The sequence below is a fragment of the Struthio camelus genome, chromosome W (assembly GCF_040807025.1).
Source record: "Struthio camelus isolate bStrCam1 chromosome W, bStrCam1.hap1, whole genome shotgun sequence".
NCBI lineage: Eukaryota > Metazoa > Chordata > Aves > Struthioniformes > Struthionidae > Struthio > Struthio camelus.
The window spans coordinates 60,214,405-60,240,630 of NC_090981.1; the positions used below are offsets into that span (position 1 = coordinate 60,214,405).

The 26,226-nt window shown below is 39.8% G+C and overlaps 1 protein-coding gene across 7 annotated transcripts in view; it reads left to right on the forward strand.

Annotated features, from left to right (window-relative positions):
• LOC104138537 (protein hinderin) overlaps window positions 1-26,226 on the forward strand; it is a 173,613-nt gene that overhangs the window by 102,285 nt on the left and 45,102 nt on the right. For all 7 annotated transcript variants that reach the window (XM_068924828.1, XM_068924822.1, XM_068924827.1 and 4 more), the window contains 2 exons: window positions 11,541-12,226; window positions 15,031-15,126. In XM_068924828.1, coding sequence (XP_068780929.1) covers window positions 11,541-12,226; window positions 15,031-15,126 — 782 coding nt within the window. The remainder of the gene's footprint in view (window positions 1-11,540; window positions 12,227-15,030; window positions 15,127-26,226) is intronic.

Below are 26,226 nucleotides of genomic sequence, written 5' to 3' on the forward strand. Positions count from 1 at the left end.
TTCTCCAGTAGAATAGAGCTTTCTACTCTACAACAACATTTGGAAGTAAAAGTTTTTACTATTTAAAAATCCCAAGGGATTTTACAGATATGGAAACTCTTGATGAGAATTTCTTCTGTGTTGAACTGGATGGCTCAACTCTGTTCCTGGAGGGGCTGGATTTTACTGTTGACCTAATTCTGCTCCCATGAAAGTTGATACTGAGTGGTTTTAGAAATTTTCAGCCTCAAAGCATTACCATTCTTTGAATCCTGAGTCCAAGAAGCAGAGCTGAAATGCAGTTCCTTCAGATGGAATAAGAAAGGCTTAAGCTTGGTACTCCGAATACATTTATTAAACAACTCTAGCTAAAAAAGTGGCCTAGTAAGCCAGCTGGAGAAATCTTTCACTATGTGTTATAGTTTCATCATCAGAACTTTCAAAATTCATACCTTTTGACATCATGGGCTCTTTCTGCTTTCTCTGTTTGTGCAAACTATCATATGGATTCAGGTCTATGTTAATTTCACAAATTGAGAATGATAAATCATACAAAAATATAAACTTCTACAATTTTTCCTGGTGATTTTACGTTGCAGGTATATTGTATCCAAAATCTTACATTAATTTTCCTCAAGCTGAGACCAAATTTTTGAAAAACGGACCACTGTTGTTAATTACCAAACTCGATATACTGGTGGCAAGGAGCTCAAGAGAGATATGTAACATTTGCTGAGGTATGGAACGAGTGTCCTGAGATTAGCATGTCTCAGGGGTTGTTGAAACTATGGTTCTGTCTTGAAATGAAAGTCTACACATCCGTTCTAACTGGGGGAAGTTGCGCTACAGGGGCTTAGCGTTGGACACTGGACTCCCACACCCTTAAACTGGAAGCAGGACATAGTGTGTTGCTAACTATTAGGATGCTTTAAAGACATATATAATTCCTTGGCATATTTTTCTGTGCTTGTGACCAAGACCCGGTTTTGTGCAAGGATTTCTCTTCAGGCTGCTGAGAACTTTTCTGTGCCCCCCCCCGGCCCTGCAAAATAGATGTTTGCATGTGGTTTAATTTGGTCTGTCTGTCCAGATTGCTGTGTGTCAGAATGAAGGAGATTCCCTCACAAGGTCACTGCTGCCCTGGAGTAGTGGAGGGCCTTTCAATTTATGCTTGGTCATGCCCTTTTAACTTAAGCGTTCTCCTTCACACAAGCTGTTAGTGATGGATGTCCATTCAGACAACCTAATGGTCTATGGTAACTATAGAAGAGCCTTTATATCAGTATTCTGCAGCTGAGACCCATCAGGATGGACTATCAAGCTGTTCAGCACCACATCTAGGACCGTTTTATGCGAATAATAACTGTGATGATACCATTGCTAAACTTTATGGCATCAAGCAGGACTATAAAAGATCATTTCCATGGGTCAAGAGAAAGTTGATCTTTGTAGCCTGATGTATCAGAGGTCATTTTGCTCTGTCAGCTGCCTACCTGCAACTGCTAAACACGCTGCACAATGACCTCAGCTGTTAGCGAATCTCAGACCTAAAAAGAAGATCTGGTGGTCTATCCTCAGTATCATTCAAGTACGTTGAGAGTATTTTGAAGTCAGCATCTTCAAAAGGAGATGGCTGGCTTATACTGGGGAATGGGAGATTGCTATTTACTCCATGCCTGCTCCTCTTCCTTTATTCAACTTTTCTTGCGATCTTTCATCAGCTAATTAATGAATCGAGATATTGCAAGTCTGCCAAATAAAAATCATTTCACTTTTCACTGAAATAACAGCGAATATGCCACGCGGGCCTTGAGTTTCGAAGTTTGAGAAAGCAAGGCTACTAGACTCGAGGTAGTTTGCCTCTGTTGCTCAGAGGGTTTAGGAGGCACCTATCCAATGTGGAGACTGTCAAATAAGGTGATGGATTATGAGATGTCATGCTGTGAATACACTTAGGGGAGATTCTTCAGCAATGGGTATATTCTGCACAAGACTTCCAGCTACGTACATTCTCAACCACAAACATCCCCCTCCTTGCCATCTGTGGAGTGCCATTTGTGCTTCCGTGCACTTCCTATGCAGCTCTAAACTAAAATGTTGACTTCTGATAAGAAGTGGAATTCTTGCTAATTCACGAATGTCTGGCAGATGTCTCATTAAACAGGTATGTAAGCTAACCATGGAAAAACTGAATCAAGACCTGGAAGTATAATCTGTATGTAACGTCTGCCCATGATGGAGCTCTGCTGCCATCCAGAAAAGACTCGTAGCCTTTTAAACTCCTTCACAGTTAATGCTCTGCTCTAGCACTATAAACTTCAGTGTGTCCAGAATATACATGTTTTCTTGGTTTCTTTCGTTAATATTGCTGTAAAATAAAACAAAAAATAGTCTGTGCTTCCATTTCTCTATGTACTCTAGCAGGATAATTCGTAATTTTTCCACTCCCTTAATTTAGTAAGTTGTTCCTGGTAACTTAGGGGCATTAGCATGCCAACAAGTTTCTGTAGGTTGACTGCTCTGGGATAGCTGCTTTATCTCTTAGCTTCATTCCTTGTGGAAGAGACATAAGCTGTCTCCTACGTGCCATCTTGTGTTTACTGTAGGATGGTGTGGGGTAAGAGCATGCAAGCTGTTACCTCAGAGCAGATGAGACAGTGAGCAGTCAGTGTCAAAGCCCTTAGACTTAACTGCTTTCTAATAATGTGACATACCCATTTTTTTGAAATGTGGAGAGGCCAAGTGCCATGGTTCTGACTTGACTCGTCTCAAGGTCTTTGTTAATTTTATGCTATCAAGACTGTTTTAACACATAATCACGGGGCTACGCACTGTTCTGTCTTGCACTAGCTTTTGGCCAGTTAATATAACGCTACGTACTGGTCGGGTTTTGATGAGCTAGCCTTGCTCCAGTCTTTGTTCTGAAGCGCAGCATTGTTGCAAAATAAAAATTCTTTTTAAGCAGCTTTAATTTTTTCTTGCGTGAAACTTCTTAGACAAGATTGAGTGAGTCAGCCTGTCTTTAATGGGATTGCACTGAAATGGCTGCTTACATGCAACTCTTGTTGTCATTCCTTGACGTGATCGTTACTTGAGGGGCAGATTAGAGGTCAATCAGCCAGAGCCACGGGGGCGCCCACGGCTAGCCTCAGGATACTCCCTACAAATGTAAGATCAAAAGGGCAGGCACATGAAAATTACTGTTTACTTTTTATGAATTATCTCCCGGAGATGGGATCATTAGCAGAATCTAAATGCCGTCTGGCCCTATTGCAAGGGCACTCCTAGTAGAATGCATTCACTTGGGCACACCTTTCCCTCCTTTTAAAGTCAAAGGAGTCTCTGTTTCTGCTTTTGTGGGATTTCTGTATTATTTAAATAACTTTCTGCTTGTGTATTTTTCCCCTAAAATACTGTCCCTGTGCGTGCTTTAACTCTTAAAAGGCTTCCCTTTTTTTTCCTTTGTTTCTGCAGCAAAGGCCCGTGTCTGTATCCAAGGGAATCTGCAGGAGACGCTTTTTGAAGAAAGTAAAACTTTTTGGCAGTCTTTCTGAGTAAACAGTGGCTATCACTTAAAATTCATCCCTGGCCAATGGGTACCACAGTTATCCCTACGGTAAATACAGGGGAAGGTGATACTGTCTGTCATGGTGAGGTACACGTTGGCAAGTGCTGGTGTTTCAGTGTCTACTCCTGCAGTAATCTTCATGCATCAAACTCTACACGTTCCTATCCACATAAGTATCTGGCTTCTGTTTGATCACAGTAATCAGGGCTATTTAGGAGGGTCACAGTATATTTGCCCTTTTGTCTTATGTCTGGAGCTATGAAAGCATGACTTTGGAGCAAATGTTGATTGAATTCTAAAGAGACTGGAAATAGCTGAGAACACATGTAGCCCCTAATATGCTAAACTTGTGATTCCCAGTAAAAAACTGTTTACTTTTTATAATAACTCTGCAAAGTTACCTTGCAGGACCGAATGCATGATGGTATTACTCTAACGAAAGCTAATATGAACTTTCCTCTTATCATCCAGTATGTTACCACTCTTAATGTGAAATAATCAAATGCTGCCCAGTGTAGGAATGAAACTAAATCTGGCTGGTAACCAAAATGAAAGCCCTTATAGCTATTTTTGTGTGTTCTTAAAATGTATGTTGTGAGTTTAGGCTGTTGTTCCCCCCGTCCCACCCCTACCCCATTTTTCTTATAAGGTCAAAAAAAAAAAAAAAAAAAAACTCTCCATAGCATGCCTCCTGCCCCCGAAGGCTGAGGTACAGATATTCCACGTTATATTCTTTTATGTAAATTCTTTTACTCCTTAATCTGGCTAGACGATTTGGATAGGTGTATTTTTATTTACTCAGCTTGATATTTTCTCAACATCCTTGCTTTTTCAGCATTCGTCTTGATAGCAGTAACTAGAAAACTTCTTGCTAATGTTTAAAAGGATAAACTGAATGTGTTTCTTTCCCATCTTTTCCTCTTGCTGTTGCACAGAGCTCAGGAAATTTTGGAATCCTTGCCAAGCAGTGAGAGCACAAAGGAAACCTGCATGTGGATCAGTGGGGTCATTCGATCCCTGGGACTGCAAGGGGCCGTCTGAGGAGCCGGTCTGGAATTTAGTACAGCAGCATTCAGAAAGCTGAAACACAGATTCTATAAAAATAAGCCCCATTGCATTGCATTATGCTTTCACTGCTGCTGTAGCTCTTCAGTGCCCAGTGCTGTGTGGCCAGTTGGGGCTAGACAGGAGTTAGGCTTGTATGGAGCTGCACCCAACATCAAAAGTTTTCCTCTCAGTTCCACCATATGTTTTGGATTTCCTAGGCTAGGTCAGCAGTAGATACGGCGTCTGTCTACCTCTCTTCAGGAAGCTATGCTCACTGGCTCAGGAGATGCCCAAGGGCCTTCTGAGCTGGTTCAGAGGTGGGATGTGGCATATGTGCTATGCGTTTGTCAGCCATGCTTTGTTCTGAGGCAGAACCAGGTGTCTAAATTTTCTTCAGTAAATGTTTATCAAATAGTTTAAAAATCTTTCTAACTAAGAGATGCCATAAAAAGCTGATGTAGCTTGTCTTAAATGAGTTTTTTTCCATGCTGTTCATCTCCCTTATGTTTGCTGTTGATATCTTCTTGCCCTTCTTGTAGTAATCAAGGAAAATAATGGTTTTAAGGTGGTTTTAAGAGCTCGCTCATGACGTTTCTGTTTTGGAGGCCATAAAGTCCCCTCTCTCCTCTGGAATATACAGTCCTTTCCTTAAACCTTTCCTCTACACTTGTACCTCTTGAAGCTGATACCTGAAATCTGAATGGATTTCTACCTGAGATCTCTCCAATGTAGTTAGAGTAGAAGAGTGGTGGAGGTCATTTCTTTACAGTAGGACTAAGAAGTGTGAGGCATACCTCTCAACTGGTAGCTGTTAAATTACCATTTCTATTTCCCTGGTATAGCCTTATCTTTACAGACAGGTGTATATGTGTTGGGAAGAGGGGCTATTTTTGGCTATATTGTAGGAGAGCCTGGAGGTAATGAGTTGTGCGTAGTAAATCTTGCTTACTCTATAATTTCCACTATATTTCAAATTAGGGGCCTAAATTAGGGTTAGTGTCAGGCTTGCCCTTTTGGTATGTCCCAATTTTGTTTTAAAAGCACATAGCTAAGGACTTTAATATGTTTTAGATTCAGAGCTTGTAAGTTATACTAAAATCCCTAAGGGAGCCAAAATAACTTATTAAAACCTTGCAAATGTTTTTGACTGCTGCATTCTATTATTTTCTATTCCGGTGGCAGCATACAGTCTCTGCTGCTGATGGGCGGAGGAATGCAAACCTCCAGGGCCCATTAGACTTAACTTGTTTACTGCATTGATATCTATATGTTAAATGACAAGAGAGTTCAGGTTATTGAATAATTTAAAATTCAGCTCTAATTGGTGTCATATGACCTGGAAAAGGCCATGGATGACGCCAGGAGCATGCTGTGAAATTCTTATAAATAATTCATAAATTAGATCATTCATTTGCCTGGATGTCTTGTTAAATGCAGAAGTTTGTAAGTAATAACTGATGATATAACACCTGTAAGTATTTAGTTCATATGCTGGAAGGTAATCTACCTTGATGATCTTCTAGCAAAACCTGCCAGAGTATGAGAGTTAATTGCACTAGGGAGAATGCACTACATTTATTTGGGATGGGGCTTTGGCAAGGCGTACCGTGCAGATGTTGCATTACGCATTCTCTATCAGCTAGGCAACTATTCTGTGTGTGCCCATGTTAAAAATGCAGCTCATCACTCTTCTGCCCTTATTTCACATGAACTCCAAATGCACTGGGAAATGGTAGTGACCTGCCCTGCTCACAAATAGTATAGTTTTTGAAATATTTATCTAGGTCTTGAACTACTGATTCCTCAGTAAAATAAAGGGCAGAAGTAAAAAATTGAAGTCAGAAGATTGTGATTTTTCGTTTTTATAATGTTGGCATCACATTGAATGTTAATAGTTAGACCCAGTGCTGTCAAGATTAGTGTAGTGGTATTTTTCTGTGGTGCAAACAGGTCTGATATAGTTTTGTTTCTGAAAGCAAACATGTTTGCTTAATTTTTGTAGTCAGGCATCGCATTGCCATGTGTAGCTAGCCTTTTGGCTTAACGGGCATCCTGCTTACAGTGCCTTCCAAGACTGAATGTATGGACATCTTTAACTGTCAGTACTTATTTTACTTCCATTTTCTTGGAATACTGCATTAGTGATGGCTGCTTTATCAGATAGTGTAAAAGCAGTTTGCTGATCTGAAATGGGGGCGTTTGTTAGAGAATATCTACTTGTGTAGCTAGAGAGAAGGGTGGCATGTTTATGAGTGCTAGATATACACTTAAAGCTGAGTGCCAGCAAATGCTCACGTGCCACTCTGAACGCAGGTTTTTGTGCACCTGGCATCCTAGTTCAAACCCTCTTAACAATGAGGAGAAAAAAACTGAAGGCAGCACAGACATAGGAGGTGTTCCTCTGCTGTCAGCTAGCAGCTATAGATTTGTGTTTTTGTGATGTGATCCTATTTTTATTTTATTTTTTTGCTGCACCTGTTCTGAATATAGAGTTCAGTGGATTTTTACAGGAAAAATATAGGCTTGTAACTGTCATTTGCATGTTCTTTCTCTGAATTGAGACCACTTATTTTATTCAGGGGAGTGTGGCAATCATAGCTGTACATAATTCCTGCAGAAAACAATGCTTTATTTCTTGCTTGAAAAACGGTCAGCTAGCCTTCTGAGTTCTCTGCCGTATTTGTCGTAGCTACTGATGGAGACAGTTGCTGAACCGCTCTCTGGGCACTTTGTAATGACTGATACGAGGTTCCGTATGATAAAGATTTTGATAAAAGATTATACTCTTCAAAAAAGTTGATAGACTGCAGTAGATACTAATTTACTTTAAAAATCTTTACTTTTTTACATTCTTCTTGGCAAATTCTTATGAACTGTTGGAAAGAATAGCTCCTTTACATTAGCTGTGCACTTCAAATATTCTTATTGTTTGGAACAGATTGTTCTTAAAATAGCCCGGATCTCCTGCTTGAAATTATTTATAATATATTATCCTCATTTTAGTGACAAAACTGTGTGCTTGTATTGCTATCAGAGCTGCAAATCCAAAACTGAGCTTTATTGAGTTGAGACCTATCCATCAACAATGCGCAGTGATGGAGCCTCAGGTTTAGGATGCGTGTTGGCTGGATCACTAATACGTGTCCTTGATGCTCTTCAGGGCACCTCTGCGTATTGTAGTCTCTCACGTATCGTTTAGAAATTCTTGCTTTATCTTTAAATGTACTCTACCTATGTTTCTCTTGTGGTTGCTACTTCTGTTCATTCCTGGCTTCCTTCAGGCTCCCAGCTCTGTTCTGTACAACTGAACTTGTATGTTCTTCCTTGTGTTACTCCCCTGCCAAAGGAAACCCCAAAGCTGAAAATCCAAGTAAGAGAATTGTGCTCAAGATACTGTCAACAGCAATTTTAGTTCATTGTTGCTTCTTCTGTATTCAAATATATTTCAGGTACAAACTGTAAAGCCAGGTACTCTGGGTTAAACTCTGATCCTGTTATCGTCTATAGGAATTTTGCTCTTTACCGTAACGACACAATTTATCCCTATGTCTGTGTTGGCCCTTGCTTTGGCTCTCAGAGTGCAAGACTTCTTGAGTTAATGGTTTTTGGGCCGCCGCTTACATCTGTTGTACGTGCAGAGCTACCACTGAAATGTCAGAACCTTGCCTGTGTTGAGTTTGTAAGATCTGATTTGATCCGCTACTAGTTTAGCCACGCTCCCTTACAGTACAAAGCCATGTACGCTGGCCTCGTTCTGCAGATGTGTCTCCTGTAGCAGGGCTGTGTATTAATGCTGCAGAGCAATGTGTAAGTTGCTTTTAAGAAGCATTTGCAGACCTAAAGCTGCTTGTATAAAGCTGGGGCGCTGTTTCTCTGTTTTTAGGAAATTTTCAGGACTGAATGTGTGTTTAGACTTTGGTCTGACTCCTTCAGCAGAAGGGAGTACTGGGATTGGATTTCACTGACCTCCCCACGTTTTTATTTTTCAATCTTTCTAAACATTATTTGAGCTATTTTTTGATATCTCCTTGTTACAGTACAAGTATTTCACATCTAACCAAGTCATATTAACTCCATATGATTCAAGGAGCAGTCTAAGTGAGTTTGTTTGTTTAAGCCTCTGTTAAAGCAAGTTGTATCTTCAAGTACCATACAACAAGCACAGAAGAGCTCCACAGAGGGGGAAGCACAGCTGTTCCATCATGGTCCGTCATGGTTTCCATGTGTCCCACAGGCAGCATCTTTCTCAAGCTCATCTTGTAAAAGTACCTAATTTCTTATGCTCTAAATGAGTCTAGATTTTTTTTTCTCTTTTCTCTTTTACCCAGCCTACATCTTACAGATTTGTCATGGCATGCTCTAGTCTCACATGATCCTTCCTGAGTGTAAACGTCAGTCCACTTTCCCTGCGCTCTCTACCATCCTGCTGTAGTTTTCAATTAAACCATTAACAGAAATGCACAAATTACTTACAAAGGTGTTGACTCCCTTCTGATTGCCAATGGTTAATATTTCTTTGGGGTCAGACCCTGCAAGGTACTGAGTAGCCGTTAAGGCATGTGAAATTGGAACTTGATGTTGTACCTGATATGACCTCCTTCATCTAAAGGAATGAAAAAATTCTGCTTGCATTCCATGACATTAAAAAGAATTTTCCCCCCTGCAAACATATTGTAACTGTGAAATAACATTAAAGTTTCTCTGCCTTGTTATGAAGTATTTAAATGTCAATGCCTTTTCTGAGACCATCGGGGCAGATTTAATGGTGGCCAAGGTCAACACATGCTAACTGGTACCTCTCTTTTAGGGCCTTGAGGGGCTCCTAATAGAGTCTTAGCCGTGCAGTTAATTTGCAATTTGGGCCTTTACTCTTAAACCTGCTCCTGATGATTATTTTCTGCCATCTTCGTTCATGTGCTTAGATTTCTTAACGTTCTCATGTCTCTTCGGTCAATCAAACAAACTGCTAAAAAAAAATTCTCAGTTATTCTATTTTTTGATTTTCTTTTTTTTTCTTCTTGTCTAATTCTGTTTATGCGGTGTAGGCAAATTAAGTATGGTCTTTCTGCAGACCACCCTAAACTGTCAGCTTTAACAGGGTGCTCTAAGTTGAATACCTTGACATCTCCCACTGTCTTCTATCCTGGGCGTTTGGGAAACTAGCTGCCTTGAAACCCTTTTTTTCTGTTGTTGCCCGAATAGTATGTTTGCAAAAGCAGGTAAGATGGGAGATGAGAGCCAGCATGTAACCATAGGATTCCCTTGCTTTCCCTTTTCTGCTGCTGGTCATCTCTGTGTGTGCTGTCTAGTTTAGATTAAAAGTCTTTGTAGCCTTTACTTGTCTGGAAATATTGCAGAAAAGGATGGCACTCTGTGAATAATAAATAACAAAACTCTGTCTTTTTGGCAGCATGTTGCATTTCTGCTCGGTTGCCCTGCCAGCCCCTCTGACTTCAAAATATTTTGATGTCCTGCACTTTTCACCCAGTCCATGCACCGGCCTTTCCTCAGACATTTAGCACTGACATTAATGCAAATATCTCCAACTCATTGGGCCCTTTGGGGCAAAACATGACATCCGTTGCTTTCAGTCATGTGGTGGAGAGGATGTTTTTGTGTCCACAAATCTGGAAATAATAAAATATCAGTATTCAGGTGCTAATCTATGTTAATTCACATTCTGTGAAGTCTACAAGAAACTTGTAATTGGGTGTCTTGAAGGGCAGCAGAGTATGTTTGGTATTTTGTTTATTTATAAAAAAAAATAAAGTATTTAAATAATACATATAAGCGCTGCATAGATTTGGATTACATCTCTCTTCTAATCCTTGCTGTGTGCTTGCTTGCATTCTTAAGTTCTAAGGTTTTTGGGCATCCCGGTCGTCTTCCAATGTATGTGGACAATACCTGATCTCTTGTAAGCTTCTGTCCATCAGTGGCCAACAAATTTCACTGCTTCTAAGGTGGCTTAGTTATCTTTAACAAACTGGCTTCTTTAATTAAAAAAAAATAAATAAATTAGATCTTTGTCAAAGGTCCCAAAGGCTTGGGGAGTTTAAATTCAGTGTTGCTGAAATTACTGCACAAATCTAGAAACAGAAAAGCGAGTGCCTGAATCACTGCTGTTCTGATGTGCATAACAGCTCAAATGCTTAAGTGTCTACATGAACCATAGTGCAAAGATACTCCAGCATGTAAGCAGGATTTTGGTATCTGTTACATAATATCCACAAGTATAACAAAGCCACTGAAATTTGTTGACAAATGTGAATTACAGTTGCTTGCTTTCTTCAGATTTTTATCAGAGTGTAATCACTTGCCCAGCTTAATTGAAAAATCACTTACGGTTATAGCTGAATTTAAACATGTTTTGTATTTAAATGACAGCTTTTGATGTACAACCATTTTTTACAGAAAGTAGTTGGTTTTTATCTGTGTTTCTGTAAAGATATTTCAAAAACTCTCATCAAATTTCCAGCGGTAAGTAATATCCCATTCAGTGCAAGGTGAAATGTTTTACATCAAATCTCCTGCTGTGTAATGGCCAATCAAAGAGTATTTATAGTGGCTGAATGGATTTTTTGGCTCGGTATTCAAAATTAAACATTTTCAAACATTAACATTTAATGTTTTTTGCCACTCTTCAAGTTGATTTTATGTAACCCTGGATGCTCACAACTACTTGATACTCTGAAGCGACTCATTTTATGCTGAGGATTCTGCAGGCAGTAGTTTTATATTTATTGCACTTATGTAGATGGAATGAATTGTAGATTTGATAGCAGACTCGTGTATGTCTTTTGATAAACATTTTCTCGGGTTGGTCTGTACGTCCATCAGCATGGTGCAGCAAGTCTAATTTCGAGAGAACGCATTTACCCCATGAAATTAATGAGTAGAGATATATATTTTTTTAGTTCACAAGAAATTGTTTCTCTTATTACAGGTTTCAAGTAAGAAGAGCTCATGCCGACAGCTGTCTTTGGAGCTAGATGGTTCCTACTTAGGTATGAAAGGGCCACGAACTTTTTATAAGAACAGTAGCACATCAAAGGCTGGAAGCCCAGGCCGTGTTGTGTTGTCCCAGCCTTGCAGAAATAATCATGATTATGGGGCTGAAGTCCATCACAACCATCAGGAGTGTCTAAAGGAATGTCCTGTGGAAAATGGCTTGCACAGAAAGTGCAACAATACGATTTCCTTAAGCAAGCAAAGGAGCCCTAACCGTATGAAACCAGCTCAGCAGATGGAACAGAAAGGAAGCGAATTTCAGAGCGCATGCCCTCAGCAAATGCGTCACTGTTGTGCCTTTAGGCATGTAGGGAGCCCAGGTGCCATACAAGAGAGCCACCATGTCAGCTGGGTACCTGGAGGACATTCTGGACCAGTTCGTGAAATCTGTGATTATTCTAGGCTTTCTCGAGTTTCTGGGCTAAATGACAGTGTGGATGCTGGGTCTAAAGAAACAGAGGAAGCTAAAAGGCTATCTGAAGAAAGAAGGCAGCAGCTTCTTCTGCAGAAAATGGAGCTGGAAATTGAAAAGGAGCGTCTCCAACATTTGTTGGCTAAGCAAGAAGCAAAACTACTTCTAAAACAGCAGCAGCTACACCAGTCCCGTATGGATTATAACAGGTGATTTTGAGATTGATAGTTATTTAAAAAAAATCTAAAACTTCTCATAAAGCTGTAGGCATGGGCAGTAGTTAAAATGGTAGAATGGAACAGAAATTCATTCTAATGATTTAGAGGAGAGGGTACTTTTTAGTATATTAGAATATACTGCTGGGAAACAGCAGGACAACTGTGGAAAGCAGCAGAGGAAAACAGTATGTGGTAGGAAAAAAAGGTAAAAGCAAAGCAGTGCTAAAAGACTAGGTAGGAAAAGAAGAGCAGCGGAAAAAAATGAGAGACTGATCTTAGTGCAGGTACTTTTTAAAGGAATATGGATGTTAGGCAAGAGAGCACTGTGAGCGTGGATGATGGAGATGTGGCGTGTCCTGTCCTTTTCTCTGAGAGGTCAATTCTGAGGTAGTGCACCTTTCCATGTAGGGCCTGGGAGAAGTGTGTTTTACAGAGACAGGTTGTTCTTTATGGATAAAGAAGGGAGCCCTGCGAAGGAAGGACATCTTCTTTCTTATTGTGTTCATGCAAGAGCGAATACCAAGACTGAGGCACAACGCATGCTTAAAACTAGGAGAAGGGAAAGGCAGTAACCATAGAAATATAGACTGTGGCTTGAAAGTCCCGTGAGTTTCTTGCAGAATTTGAGATAACGCCTGCCCGAAAATGAAAATAGTGACGGGCGATAGAGAGAAACTGATTTATTGTATCACGTTACGTAGACTGGAGAGGAAGAATGAAAGTGGGTGTGTTGAAGCCGCAGAAGGGAAAGTTGTATTAGCCACTGTAACTGAGCTGAGTACAAGAGTTCAACATTAGGAAGGGAAAGCAATGGGGAAAATCTAGCAGTTTTTTAGAAGAACCAGAAGAAGCAGTAGGATGGTTTCAAAAGAGTGCTGATTTAGATACTATTTTAATATGGTAGCTGCTTACAGCATCCCACAAGAGTCTGCGTTATATGACCCACTTCCTACACACACATATAACCACCACGGAGGAATATATCACTTTCTCTTCTTGATCTCAGCCCTCTGGTTACTTTCCAAACTCTTAACATTGAACACTGAAATTGTGGTGGTCTTTAATTTGTCTTGTTGGACTGTATCTTACATAGAAAAGAGTGTGTTTATTTAGCTTTTAAGATGCCTGTTTTATCAGAGGCAATCACAATTGTGTGTGTGTGTTGAAAATGGCTGAGGTCACAAACAAAGGATTATGACTTCAGGTGATAAATAAGTAGGAACAGATGGATTCTTAATCATCAAATACCTTAATTCTATGCATGTACTGAAAAACAAGTAGAATAGGAAGGACATACAGGCTGAGTGCTTTTTTTCTTTTCTTTTTTTTTTTAATGGATAATTTTTAGCTTTCTGTGAGGCATCATCTGCTCCCCAAAAAGCAACATTAAATACCTCTATAATGATGTTCCTGTTAATATCATTGTGCTGATTTTAGCTAGTTTTTTTTGGTGAAAAATTGCATATTTTGCAGAGCTGTAGTTAGTTTAAAAAAAATGCTATGAGAGGAAATCACATATGATCAATCTAAAAGCTCAAAGTATTTTTGTGGTCTCTTTCCAGAGGTGCAAGTAAATGCATGTTTGCCATGTTCTTTCCAAGAAAATCAACTAAAATATAATGTACTTGGTCTTAAAAAGAAATCAATCTTTTTAGAAAAAAATATTTGCTATTTACAGGTAAATCTCTTAAACATCATAGTTCTATTTCAGTTTTAGCTGTAGGATAATTTTATGTACTACAGACAATAAAAATTTGTTTAGCTCAGCTCGAATACTTTTACTGCCTTGTCAGAAGGCTTTAACCTAGTTCATCTCTTAACATCGTGACAGTTAAAAAACACAAAATGACAACAACAAAAATCCACCTTCCAAAACTAGGACTCTTTATTTTTGTCTGTCCTTCTGCATGGGTGGAGTCCTGTATAAGGTCCAGTATGAGCTGCTGAAAGTATTGTCATTGAATCACAAGTAAGAGGTCTGACCATTTGCAATTACTGGCTATTAACTCTTCTATTTTAGCAAGAATACGAATTGATCTTTTTTGGCCACAGTGCATCATAACTGCATTGTAATTCCCCACATTTCCCTGTTTAGCCTCAAGTGAGCATAGTACTTTGATTGCTGTTTCTCTGCATGTGACATAGCTGCTCAGCTGTCAAAAAAAGTGATGTGTGCACGGGGAAGGGGGCAGTTCAATGACTCCTACTGATGTCAACCACACCAGAATAGATGAGAGTTCCAGAAATGGCAAAATATTATTTCTCATTAATGGGGATACGTCTGGATGAGTCCTGGAAACAGGAATTTTATTCAGATAGAGAGGGAAAACTGTTTTACTGTCTTCACTGGAAAAAGGAAAGAAAAAGAGTTATCCCTTAAAACAGAGTATCATCTGTGGGGCCGTAGTTTCAGGAGACAGACCCATCTCCTATGTTTTATGCAGCTCTCATGATGCCTTTGAGCTCTGGTGCTGCTGGAGCTGTAAGCTGAGCCAAACAGGAATGTTTGTTACTGGAAACTGTGACCATATACTCAAAGGAGCAGGCCTTTAGAAACCAGTAAATTAAATTCTTCTCATCTTTTTTCCTAATGGTAACCATCAGAAGCAAGGCACTGCACATAAGTCAGCTTTCCAAAACAAAAGTACTTTTAAAAGCACAAGAAGAGTTGTGAAAGCTTCTGCATTTAACATGATTACATGCCCTGTTTCTGGCCACACAACTCACCATTTTGTGCTCAGTTCCCAGTATGATGATTTTACCAGCTTCAAAGCCAGTTAACTCTGCTTTTCCAGGTTTAGAGGCCAAGTACCTAGTTCAGAAGATGTGCCCATTGGTGAAGCACCAGGAGAACTTGATCTGATGATGAATGGTACCAGCATGGGACTAAGGTAATTTTTCTCTCTGCTTTTAAGTTGTTCTAAGTTTCTGTATATCTTCTGGACTCTCAATGTGTTATTGACTGCCAAGTCTATGTGTTTATATGTTTGCTTTTTCCCCTCAGGAAGGATAAAATTCCTTGGCTCTTGGGTTTTGTGGATCAAGTGCTGAGCTATTACTACTCAGGTTTTGGGGATTTGCTTCCTGTGGCGGTCTCAGATTTTGTGTGGCATCTTGTAAGGATGTTACCCTAGCTCAGTACAAAGTGAAGTTTTCACAAAATCTAAGGTTCTGTTCTTGCTTGTTATTTTTCATTTAAAATCACAGCATCTCTTTAGTCTTCACTTAGATCTGATGTAACAAATATATTGACCTTAAACTCACAGATAGAAATGATTACAAATAATCCAATGAAGTTTTGTTACAAGTCCTCTTTTAGATGTAAAAATCTCTTACTGCTAGTGAGTTACTTGCTTTTTAAAATACTGTTTTGCACCTGTGTATCGGTGTAATCAGAGCAAACTACCACTGAAATAGCTGGGAAATAGCTGAATGAAGCTAATTTTTAACTCTTTGTCTCAATTTTGCATGCTATTTAAAACTCTTATATGAACTTACTGTTGTTTTGTATGTTACACCTTGTTGCATTTCCTGTTACCACTGAAAGAAGATGCTGGCATATTAGAAAAGCAACAAATGAAAAATGTAGATTTGAGAGGTTTTTTCTCTCTGAGAAAGTTACAAATGCTTGTTCTGTATTTTAACTGTGTTAACTCAATTATCCCATTTGGTGAGCAAGAAGAGCGGTTGTGCTTTGAGTGGTCCCTTCCTTAAGGACAAGAGAAGACTTTAAAATAATAAGCTGTTCTCTCCACTTCTGGTATGAGAATCCTGGAAGAACTGTTAGTTTATTTATGAACTAAGGGTCAAATCGTGCCTTTATTTTTCTTTTTAACTTCGATTGATATTGATTTTTTTTTTTTTGAAATCCCTCTTCACTGAAAAGGGAAAAGTCTTCTTTCTCCAGAGCACCACAAGTTGTTAGTTTCCTTGAAATACTTGCGGCTTAACTAGGTGCTTCGCTGCTATGCAGTACTAGCATATTCCTCGTATTCTGACTTATTTTTTGTTTGTTTCGTTTCCACACGGACTGCAATGATCAAAATGTGATCACTGTAACAAAAGAGATGTAGAGTCTTCGTTTGTTTAATATGCAGTAGCATTGAGCTCCTTAGAGGAAAAATATAACCTAGAACATCTGTAGGGCTTCTTGGTAACAGTTTGCCAAAAATCTGCAAAAAACTATGTAGCCTAGCAGGGAAAATGAAGAAAACCTGTGCATTTTACAAAATGAGAGTTCCAGATTTGGAAAGGTTCCCCACCCTCTCTTCGTTCCCGTGATTCAACCTACCATAATTTTTCAAAGTTAGTATGTGTTTGAGCCGTCCCAAATTGCCCTACCAGCTGTTTCCAAAGTTTGGCAGCAAAGCACTTGGAAGTTTTTTTTTTCCTTATATGCCACCTTCAGTTTTGCAAAGGTTACCAGATGAACGCTCCCTAAATAATTTACTCTAATGTAAGGCTGAAAGAGGCTGAGGAAGACAAGTCCATATGTCTCTCTCATGCATTTGAATATGTAAACAATGTTTTCTTCAGTATAGAGGGAGGGTGTGCAAGTGTGTGGCTAGGGCTGAGAAAGGGTGATGAGATGGTAGGAATACATCTTTTTTTGGAGCCATCTTTCTCTCTGTTTCTCTCTCTGTCTCTTTTTTTATTTTTCCTCTCCATATTGACCTTCCAAGGGGTTCTTGTTACAGCAAATGCTCTCAGAACCATAGTGGAAAATCAGCCCTCTCTGACTTCCAGTTCATACATGAGAGCTCCTCGAGCAAACCTCTCAGTGTGACACTTGATTTCAATCTTCAACTAAGCAAAACTTAGCTTAGAAATATCCTGGAGTTTTAAAGGAAATGGTGAAAGTCCTTTAAAATATTGAACTTGTTGAAGTGAGATAGTGGAATTTAGAAGAAAAATAAATAATATAATCAGGAACTGGAAAACATAGGGTTTTTTATAATTAACAGCTCATTTTGAGTTAATTATCTACAATTACGAAAATCTAATTGCAATTTATTCTCTACTATCTGTGGGAAAAATTGTAGGCAAGGGAATGTGCATCACTGGCAGGCATAAATGCTATAGGATGGGCACAAATAATAGAGGAGCCCTTAATGAAAAACAAAAAGCAAATAGGAGTGTGCAGCTGTGCCAGGCTATTGAAAGGTAATTGTAGTCAGAAATGAGATATGTACTTTAAAAGGCATCTTGTCATCTCCTGTAGGGATTAATTTTTCCTTACTTGAAAAAAAAAAAAAAAATCCATGAGCAAAAACAGAGCAGAGTTTGATCTTTGTTTCCGTTTTTGGTCATAATAAGCCTGCTTGTGAAAGGGGAAAGCTTTTACCTGGGGGAATACTTCAAATTACAACTAACTTTGCCAGTGGATGTCTGTTTTGTTTTCTCTTCTGTGTGTACCATTATGATTTCTTTTTCATTACTGAAATCAGCCACTGCTGTCCATCTCAGCCTCTTTGGATTGTCCTTGTGTGAATTTGCAGTGTTGAATTTGCCCCTGCCCTGCTGGGTATGGTGAAAGAGGAGCTGGCTTGGGAAGGATGTGCCCCTTTGTCTGCATGCAGCTGGGCCAGCGCTGGGGACCCGCAGAGTCTTCAGGCACGACATCTCCGGTTCTCTAAGGCGCAGCAGTCAGAGCAGCAGGTTTTATGGAGGATGGTTTTCAGCAGCATGGAGCACTCCTCAGTGAGCCCACAGCAGATTTGCAGCAATGGAGATAGTAACTTGTACAATTAATGGCAAGGTGTCTGGTTGTCTGTATAATTTCTTTTCAAGCCTTCCCCGCTGTGCTTTAAAATATTCAAAATAAAAACATAACCTGATGCATTTGTTTAGCATAAAAAGGCCTTTTACAAAGCGCTTTCCATCTCCCAGACGCAGATGCTTGGTACATGCTCAAGTACCCACTCCATGCGTATTCAGTAGGATCAATACACCCGGCACCTGCTTTTGTGTGTGCTCCTGACGTCTGCATCTGGGAGAGGAATTTTAAAACAATCCACTCTCCTCGCCTTTATTTAATCTTAACTTTGAATCTGAACGTTGTATATCATGGAAATAAGACCTATTTAATAGCACCAGCTAGAGAAGATATAGTTTGCTGCTTTACAAGTACTCTTCCCTGGGTAGTGCTGTGTGCCTAAATCTTAGTCTGTAGAGCTCCCTGCTTATCCAGTTCTCAGGTTTCCTGTACAGCTCTGCTGGCACAGCTTTTTACTGCTTTCTCTGTAATACGCCTCCTTTCCTTGGATTTTGCACAATGCTGCCACTGCACCTCCACGCTGACCTGTGCAAGGAATTGTTGGATACAACAAGTATCGAATGGGGTTTATTGTTATCTAGAGGCACTCTTTCAATGTATGCTACCCGTTTAAAGGATTTCTTTCCTGGAGTAGTAAAGATTTCCAGGTGTCGTTTGCCACCTTTCATTTAATTGACGGCTTTTTATGCGTGTGTGCTTCATTCTGTATCGCCAGTTTGTATTTTTTCCTGCTTATATTTTTAGTTAGTTGAACATATCAGACACAGAATTCAGTAGTACTTTCCCTCTGTTTGAACGTTCATTGCTATGGTGATAGTTCCAGGAGGGAATGCTATCAGGAGTCTTTTAGAAGGTTTTGTTTACAGTGTAGCTATTTTTATTATCTTGTAAGAGAAGGTGACAATTATCTTTTGCTTCTTGTTCAGCACTTTGTTATACACACCGTTTTTTTTTTTTTTTGAGGCTTGTTAGACATATAGGCATCTTTCTGTGGCGGTGTGCAAGCGTGCTTCTGCTTTTGTGCCCAAATGTTCGCCGCAATTAAATGCAAATGCAGAAGAATGCGGCCTTGCAGCTCCCCCTGCTGTTCCAGGCACATGCTGTTGTTGTGCGCGATCTTTCCCACCCACCCCTCTGCTAGTTTAAAAATAAAAGAAAAATCACACGCAGTCTCTCAGTTCTGCCACCTTGGACCTCACTTGCCCAGTCCCTGTTATTCCAGTGGCTGAAGGGAACCGGTATTTACAAGTCAATCACGGTAGCAGCACCCGTTGTGCTCCATATTGGGAGTATTTTTGTCAGTTCTCCTCAGGGGTGGCACGTATCACCTCCTGTCATCCGCGTCCCGAGCCTCTGGAGCAGAAACTGTCGCCAGGAGCAGAATTTGCTTTCTGTCTGAGACCTGTCAAACTTCAGTTCATCTGCGAGCTCTTCTTGGTCTCTAGATTTGTATCTACTAAGCTTAGGTAGTACTCGGGCAACTTTTATGAATTTATTGAATACAGTTTGCTGGGATTCCTTCCCCCCCCACCCCAGTCTCTTCACTGTTTGGAAGTTTGGCAGGCTAGCACATTAAAACGAACTGGAATCAACTGTGCTTTGCAAATGGCTCATAAAATCTGTATATCTGGAAACTGCTTACCCACTTGTTAGTGTTCCTTTTAACACCCAAGTTTCTTTTCTGCGCTAGAGTATTTTATGTTGAAGTTTGTATCATTTTTAGATGGGGTATTTGCAGAGCGAACACTTGTTTGGCCAGTAAGAAAGTGCTTACAGATCTGCCAAAAGTGCAAATGCGGAATTAGTTGCAGATAGGAATTTTTCTTTCACTCATGGAGCAGTCTGGATATATATAGCCACAGCATCTCTCCAACAGATGGCTGCTGTAGTCTATTGTGACATAACAGGAGAGTATATGCAGGATTAGATATACGTTTTTGCTTCATTAGTGCCACACGCAGACTCTGAAGGTAGTAGGCTTTCTGGTTCAGGATGAAGGATTTTGCTCCGACATGATAACTAAAAGCTTATTGCTAGATGGGAGGGGAGGAGGGAATTAGACTTTTTTTTTTTTTTAAGGTATATGGGGGGGATTATATTTTTTTAAGGCAGACGGCGATCCTTGTCAGAGTAGGGAGCGAGGAGTTCGTTTCCCCTGACCTGGTTGCTTCGCTAATCCCATTTTCAGGTTTACTTTGAACTGTGAGAGGGTTTTGAAGCTGTCTGTCTTTCATTTACCTGAATTATGCTGATTCTGTCCCCATGATGACATACGCTGCAAACAGCAGTATTACATCATTACCATTACAGTCCAAAATAACCTTGAGCCAGAAGCCTATTGACAGACTGTAGGCATTAGACCTAACTGGAAGCTACTGTGAGTAGTTTTAGTAGACAGATGGAGCTAATTTGTAGGTGAGGTCTCCAAAAAGCATGGGAATTCTGGTGTTAGAAACACTTCTGAGCATGGGACTGAATCATTGGCAAGAGGCTCACAAAAACTGGAGTACTTTGATATTTTCACAGAACTTGCATTTCCTGCAAGTCTTCTGCACGTGTATAGTTCTGTTACATCATGCATCACAACTAACAACGCTCGGTGGTTTTTTTTCCTTGGGTTGAAATATTTAAAATTCATGCATCTCCTGAAGGAGTTTATTCCTTGCCAACACTTGCAGACAGTGAGAGACGTTTTTGCAAGTCATTTGCAGATGCCTCCTTTACAGGAAAATGTAGACACTGTTAGTTTACTGCCTGAATTGAATTTTGAAAACCTGAATTCTATTTTTATAAATTGGAGTGGATTACTTTTCCAGACATATCACTTGGTTGCTTTTTATTTTTAAGAGTAATCTTGAATGAAGAGAAGATGATGTTTAATTTATATATTTGTGTGTCCCAAAAATTTGCGAGTTGGAAAAGTCAAGAAAAATCTTCTGAAACAAAACGTTCTGGAAGGTAGTTTTAAATTAGGAGAAGGTAAACCCACCCGTACAACTTTCATGCCATTGAAAAGCTTATATCAGAACTGATGGGGCAGGACTAAGAACAAAAGCCATTGGTATTACAAAGTTAAGGAAGAAATCCTCTGTACCCTGCTGTTCTGGCCACGATCACAGCTGCGCTAAGCTAAACCCACTCCCCCACCCCTCTTGTGACCTTGGCTGCGCTTCAGCACACAGCGAATTGAAGCAAAAGGCAAACTACAGTAAATATTAGATTCTGTCACTTGCAGATATTCAGACTACATGTAAAGATAACGACACACATGCTCGCTCACTTGCTGTCTCTGCCTCTCACTTTCTCTGAAGTGCACTTTGTTTGTTTGCAACATAAAACTTTCCAGACTGTGCTGGTATACTGACCTGAACTCTGTGGCTTTACCTGGGCGCTGAGGTTTTGCAGAACTAGCCGTTACGTTTGTAACCGTGCTAATTTTTGAGAGCCACACAGAGAAAATTTTAGATTCAGCCCAGCTGATTTGTTCTTTGTGCTGCTCCTGTGGTGAAGGGGATCGATTTTTGTGTTTCTTTTGATATTTGGCTTCCTTTCCTCTGGTACTCAATGCTTCAGGCCTTAATCCTTTAACCTTGAATCTGAGCATCAAGGCTTCAGGAGGGATCAGGCCTTTTGATGGAGAGAGAACGTCCTTTGTTGTACCAAATGGTTGGGAGTGGTATAAAGCAAGACAGATCTCCAGACAGTATGTATTTCTCTGTTGTGTTAAAAGACTATAGGCATAGGATGGGTTTAGCGGGGATTATAAATAATCTAGAGGAAGGTGGGGTATTAGAAGCAATGGAAGAGTCATTAAATGACTTTTTCTTTAACGTTTCACCAACAACCAGTCTATCGTGACAGATGTGTATTGGGTTACCAAATGCTATAGTCTGATTTGGGTAACGGTTCAAAGCTCAGCATGTCATGGAAATGGCAATGTGGTCCCTGATGGAACAGGAGAAAAAAGCTTTTCAGCTTCTCAAAGGGCAGTATTTGTGGAAGCAGATGCTTGCTTGCCCTACCCAGCATAAAGAACAGTTTTGCGGGCAGCCGGGAGAGTTCGTACTGCTGTATTTTTATAGGATCATTAATTATATGTTTTAAGGCAGCTAAGCATGGCATTCCTAACTCGATGAATTCCATTATGAATGGCCTTTTCATATTCTTCATCTCATTATATTAAATGCATGTGACCTAAAGTTTAGCTAAAGTTATTGTTCGGGTTAACTTTCATTTAGTGGTTGCCCTAATTTTAGAAACAGTATGATCTTTCGATTTTATGGAGAGACAGAGTTTTTTTATGCATGTTTTTGCAGCACTATTTTAGCTAATTTCTTTCAGAACTAGGTATGAACCTCTGTGAGGTGGCAGGGAAGGGATTTAGTCATTCCTTGATCTGCCCGAAGATTTCTGTACCCATATCCCTAGATGACAACATCCAGTTACACGGATTTGACTATCATCTCTGCCAATAACTCTTAAGCCCTCTGCTCTGTTCCGTCTAGTCTTGCATATCTGACTGCCTCCGTGACACATAATCCTGGTTGTTTTGCCTTCAGATCGTTCCTAATCTGGCCAAAACAGAACTCCTTACTTTTTCTTCTGACTCTCTCTTCACTTCTGATTTTGATAACACATCCTCTCTGTCACTCAGACTTGTAACCTCAGGGTCATTCTTCTTCTTCTCCCTCTGTATCTAGAAGCTGCAATAGTTGTCGGCAGCCTTTCTGCTTTGCAGAAAAAGCATACTTTTATTGCGTCAACAGTTAAAACACTACCCCTTGTTCTGGTCCTTTGTCTTGCACCTTGACTACTGTAAAATCTTCTCTGGCTGCTCAATACTCATTCTTCTCCCTCAAAATAAGCTATCAAAATCAGTATTTTTGTTGTAGCGGTGACAGATTCTGAACAAACTTCTCTGAAACCCTACTTCAAAGCTTCATATCTATAGTATCAGTCTGTAAGGCTCTGCAAAAAACTACACTGCTCTTTCTCATTTTATTTTCTCTGCCACCTCCTCTTCTCTGCTCTTCAGTTACTTGAGACTCAACACTTTCTTGGTGTTACCTGAACTTTTGGCTATCTGCTCCTACCACATTCCCTAGTTCTTTTTGACTTTTGAAACCACCGAGTCATTTCACGATGATACGTTACCTCTGGCTATCTATTTGTAACTAGATCTTTCCTCTTTCACATCTTACCTCTACAAGCCTCTCTTTTTCAGAATTTGCACTTTTTCTTCCTCACCCCCAATCCTAGTGTGAGCTTCTGATAGTAAGGAACGATGCTCTCTAGCACTGTGAACTAATCCCTCTCTTTCCACTGGCTGAAAGGATGATCTCTGCCTGGTGTGTCCCCCTAAAATCTGAATCATACTCTAAAGATACAACCAGTGGCCTAAGGAGATTAGTATTATAATGTAACTGAAGTGACAAGTCTGTGTAGAAAAGTTTACGTATGGTTTCTAGCATACTTAAGAGTTTGAACCAAAGCGACGTGCAAGTAACTTCAGCCTTCTGTTAGGCTTAGTGTCAGGCTTCATCTCTTTATGTAACTGCAGTTCCTTCTGTTTGATCAAAGTGTAGTTAATCCTTTTTTTTTTTTTTTAACTCCCTTTTTTTTTTTAACTCCCTTTTTTAACTTTGTGCTCCCATCCTCTGCATGTACATCTTGCCTCTTTTTCAGAAAGTAGTCTTTGAGACATGGGCTAAATTTATATACCACCTGTATGTTCAAAAAGGCTAAGATGGTTAGGCAACACAAATATACACAAGCCTCTAAAAGAGGCGTATCATAAGGCTGTAAAGGCACTGGTGGTTGCTGTTCTGGACTGATATTTCCAAACAGATTTTAACAAACCTATGTGAAGAGAAGACTTGCAACACTTCAGTTCATTTCTTTTGATTGGTAAAATATAATTTACTTTTCATTTGCCAGCTGTTACAGTAACTAACATGTCCAAAGATGTTTGTGTCTGGCCTAATAAATGCACATAATATATTTTGTAATGTTTAGGTTCTGCAGGCAGGGAACCTGCAGCCCAGGACCTGAACAGAATCCACAATTTCACTTAATATAGTCTCTGGTCTTGATTTTTTTTCCCCTCACTTGATATTGGATGTTAATATGTGCTAATATGAGTTTCACTAAATGGTTTTAAAAGAGCTACTTACCTTTTGGCAATGGAATAATTCCTGTCTGATTTCAATTTTATTATGCCTTTTTTTCCCCTGAATATAAAAACAGAAAAAAGTGTAACGTGATCCATAAACATCTTGACTGAGTCACTATTTCGTGATGCTGTCATGTTCACGTAAAATCCTTGCATTGAAAGGAAGTCTTTACTGTGATGTGGGTTTTTTTTTGTGAGAGACAGACCAAGTTTTTTAGAGTTGTATGCCTTCAGTTATGCATCTAAGTCTATATTTAAATACTTACAATAAGTAGCTGATTTTTCAGTCACTAGGCATCAATCACGCTCTATGAAGTAAGTAACTTTAGTGGATTCAGGGCAATTTAAGTTGCCAAAAGTGAATTTTTTTGATATTTACCAAGAGCTACCTTGTCAAATCTACATCTGCTGAGTATGATAATCCACTAATCTGAGTAGATTTCCAAGACTTACTTCTCTATTTACTTCTGTTTGGGCTATAAGAATTTTTTAAAAGCAGATCAATAAACAATCTCAGTGTTTTCATTTTACTAAGCAATATGATAAAAATGAGTACTAGTGTAGTAGTAAATCATTAATACACTACTTAATCATAGAATGGCTGTGTCTCACAGATGTGATTTATTCCTTTAAAACAAAGGCTAGTGAAGTTCAAAGATGCATCAGGAGGGGTGTTTCCAGTAAAAGTGGGATAGTATATAATGCCATTTGAGAGGATTCTAGTGTGAAGGCATTTGGGATGTCTTCATAGCATAGCTTCAAAGCATAGATAGCTTTAGAGTCTCCAGACAGCAGATTTGCCGATCCCAAGATCTGTAAGACTGTAGCACTGGCAGACCTGTCGCACTGAAGAACAGTAACAGTCCATGCTTAAAATGCTTTATTCATTGTGGTATAGATAAAGATAAGTAGAATAAAGGGACAGATTTCTAATTGGAAAAGATGGGTCCTGTGAGTGTGTTCCCATGTCGGCTCAGTGGTAATGGTTCCTGTTCACCAGAGTACTCAGATTCAAGGACAGCTGTTTCATAAGAACAGCTAAGATAAAAACCCTAATTGTGTTTGTTACGGGATTTGATGTGTTTGTGAAAGATTTTCCCTGCAGCATGTTCCCTGTGCTATCAGGGGAATAGTTGGTGACCCAGGAGTTCACCTCGGGATTCTTAGGTGCTAATGTATTTACCCAGGTCATTAATTTTCATTACGATCAATATGAGAAATTTTTAACTTTCTCCTCCTCCATTTCCTCACTTAGATAATTTATCATGCCAGTTTTCTGAGTGTTGAAAGTTAGCATCTATGAAGTGCAACTTGCTCAATGAAGAGAAGCAGCTATAGAAGTTATTTTATAACACTTCTGGCCATGTAGAAAGAAAGACTGCAAGAGCTGGGCCTGTTCAGCCTGGAGAAGAGAAGATTGAGAGGTGATCTCATCAACGTGTACAAGTATCTGAAGGGGCAGTGTCAAGAGGATGAGGCCAGCCTCTTCTCCGTGGTGCCCAGCAACAGGACAAGAGGCAACGGGCAGAAACCACAGGAAGTTCCACCTAAACCTGAAAAAACTTCTTGACTGTGAGGGTGACTGAGCATTGGAACAGGTTGCCCAGAGAGGAGGTGGAGTCTCCTTCGCTGGAGATATTCAAAAGCTGTCTGGACGTGATCCTGGGCAATATGCTCTGGAGGACCCTGCTTGAGCAGGGAGGTTGGACTAGATGATCTCCAGAGGTCCCATCCAACCTAAACGATTCTGTGATGTATGGGCACTATAGGATCCTCCAAAACTCTATTTTCTGGGCATACAAAGCCGCTTGTAATATCTGTACACAAGAGTGCAATCCTAAATATCTATTGCTTTAATTAAGCATCTCTTCAAAGTATTTCATTAGTAGGGCACACTGGAAAGCCTTTTGAGTGTCTACTTTCCAACTCTTACTGTGTCCCTCTCTTACTACATTGTTATTTTTCTTCAACAGCTGATTGTTCCATGGTATGACCCATGGATAGTAAAAGGGCTTTTGCAATTTCTGCTCATTTACTAAAAGC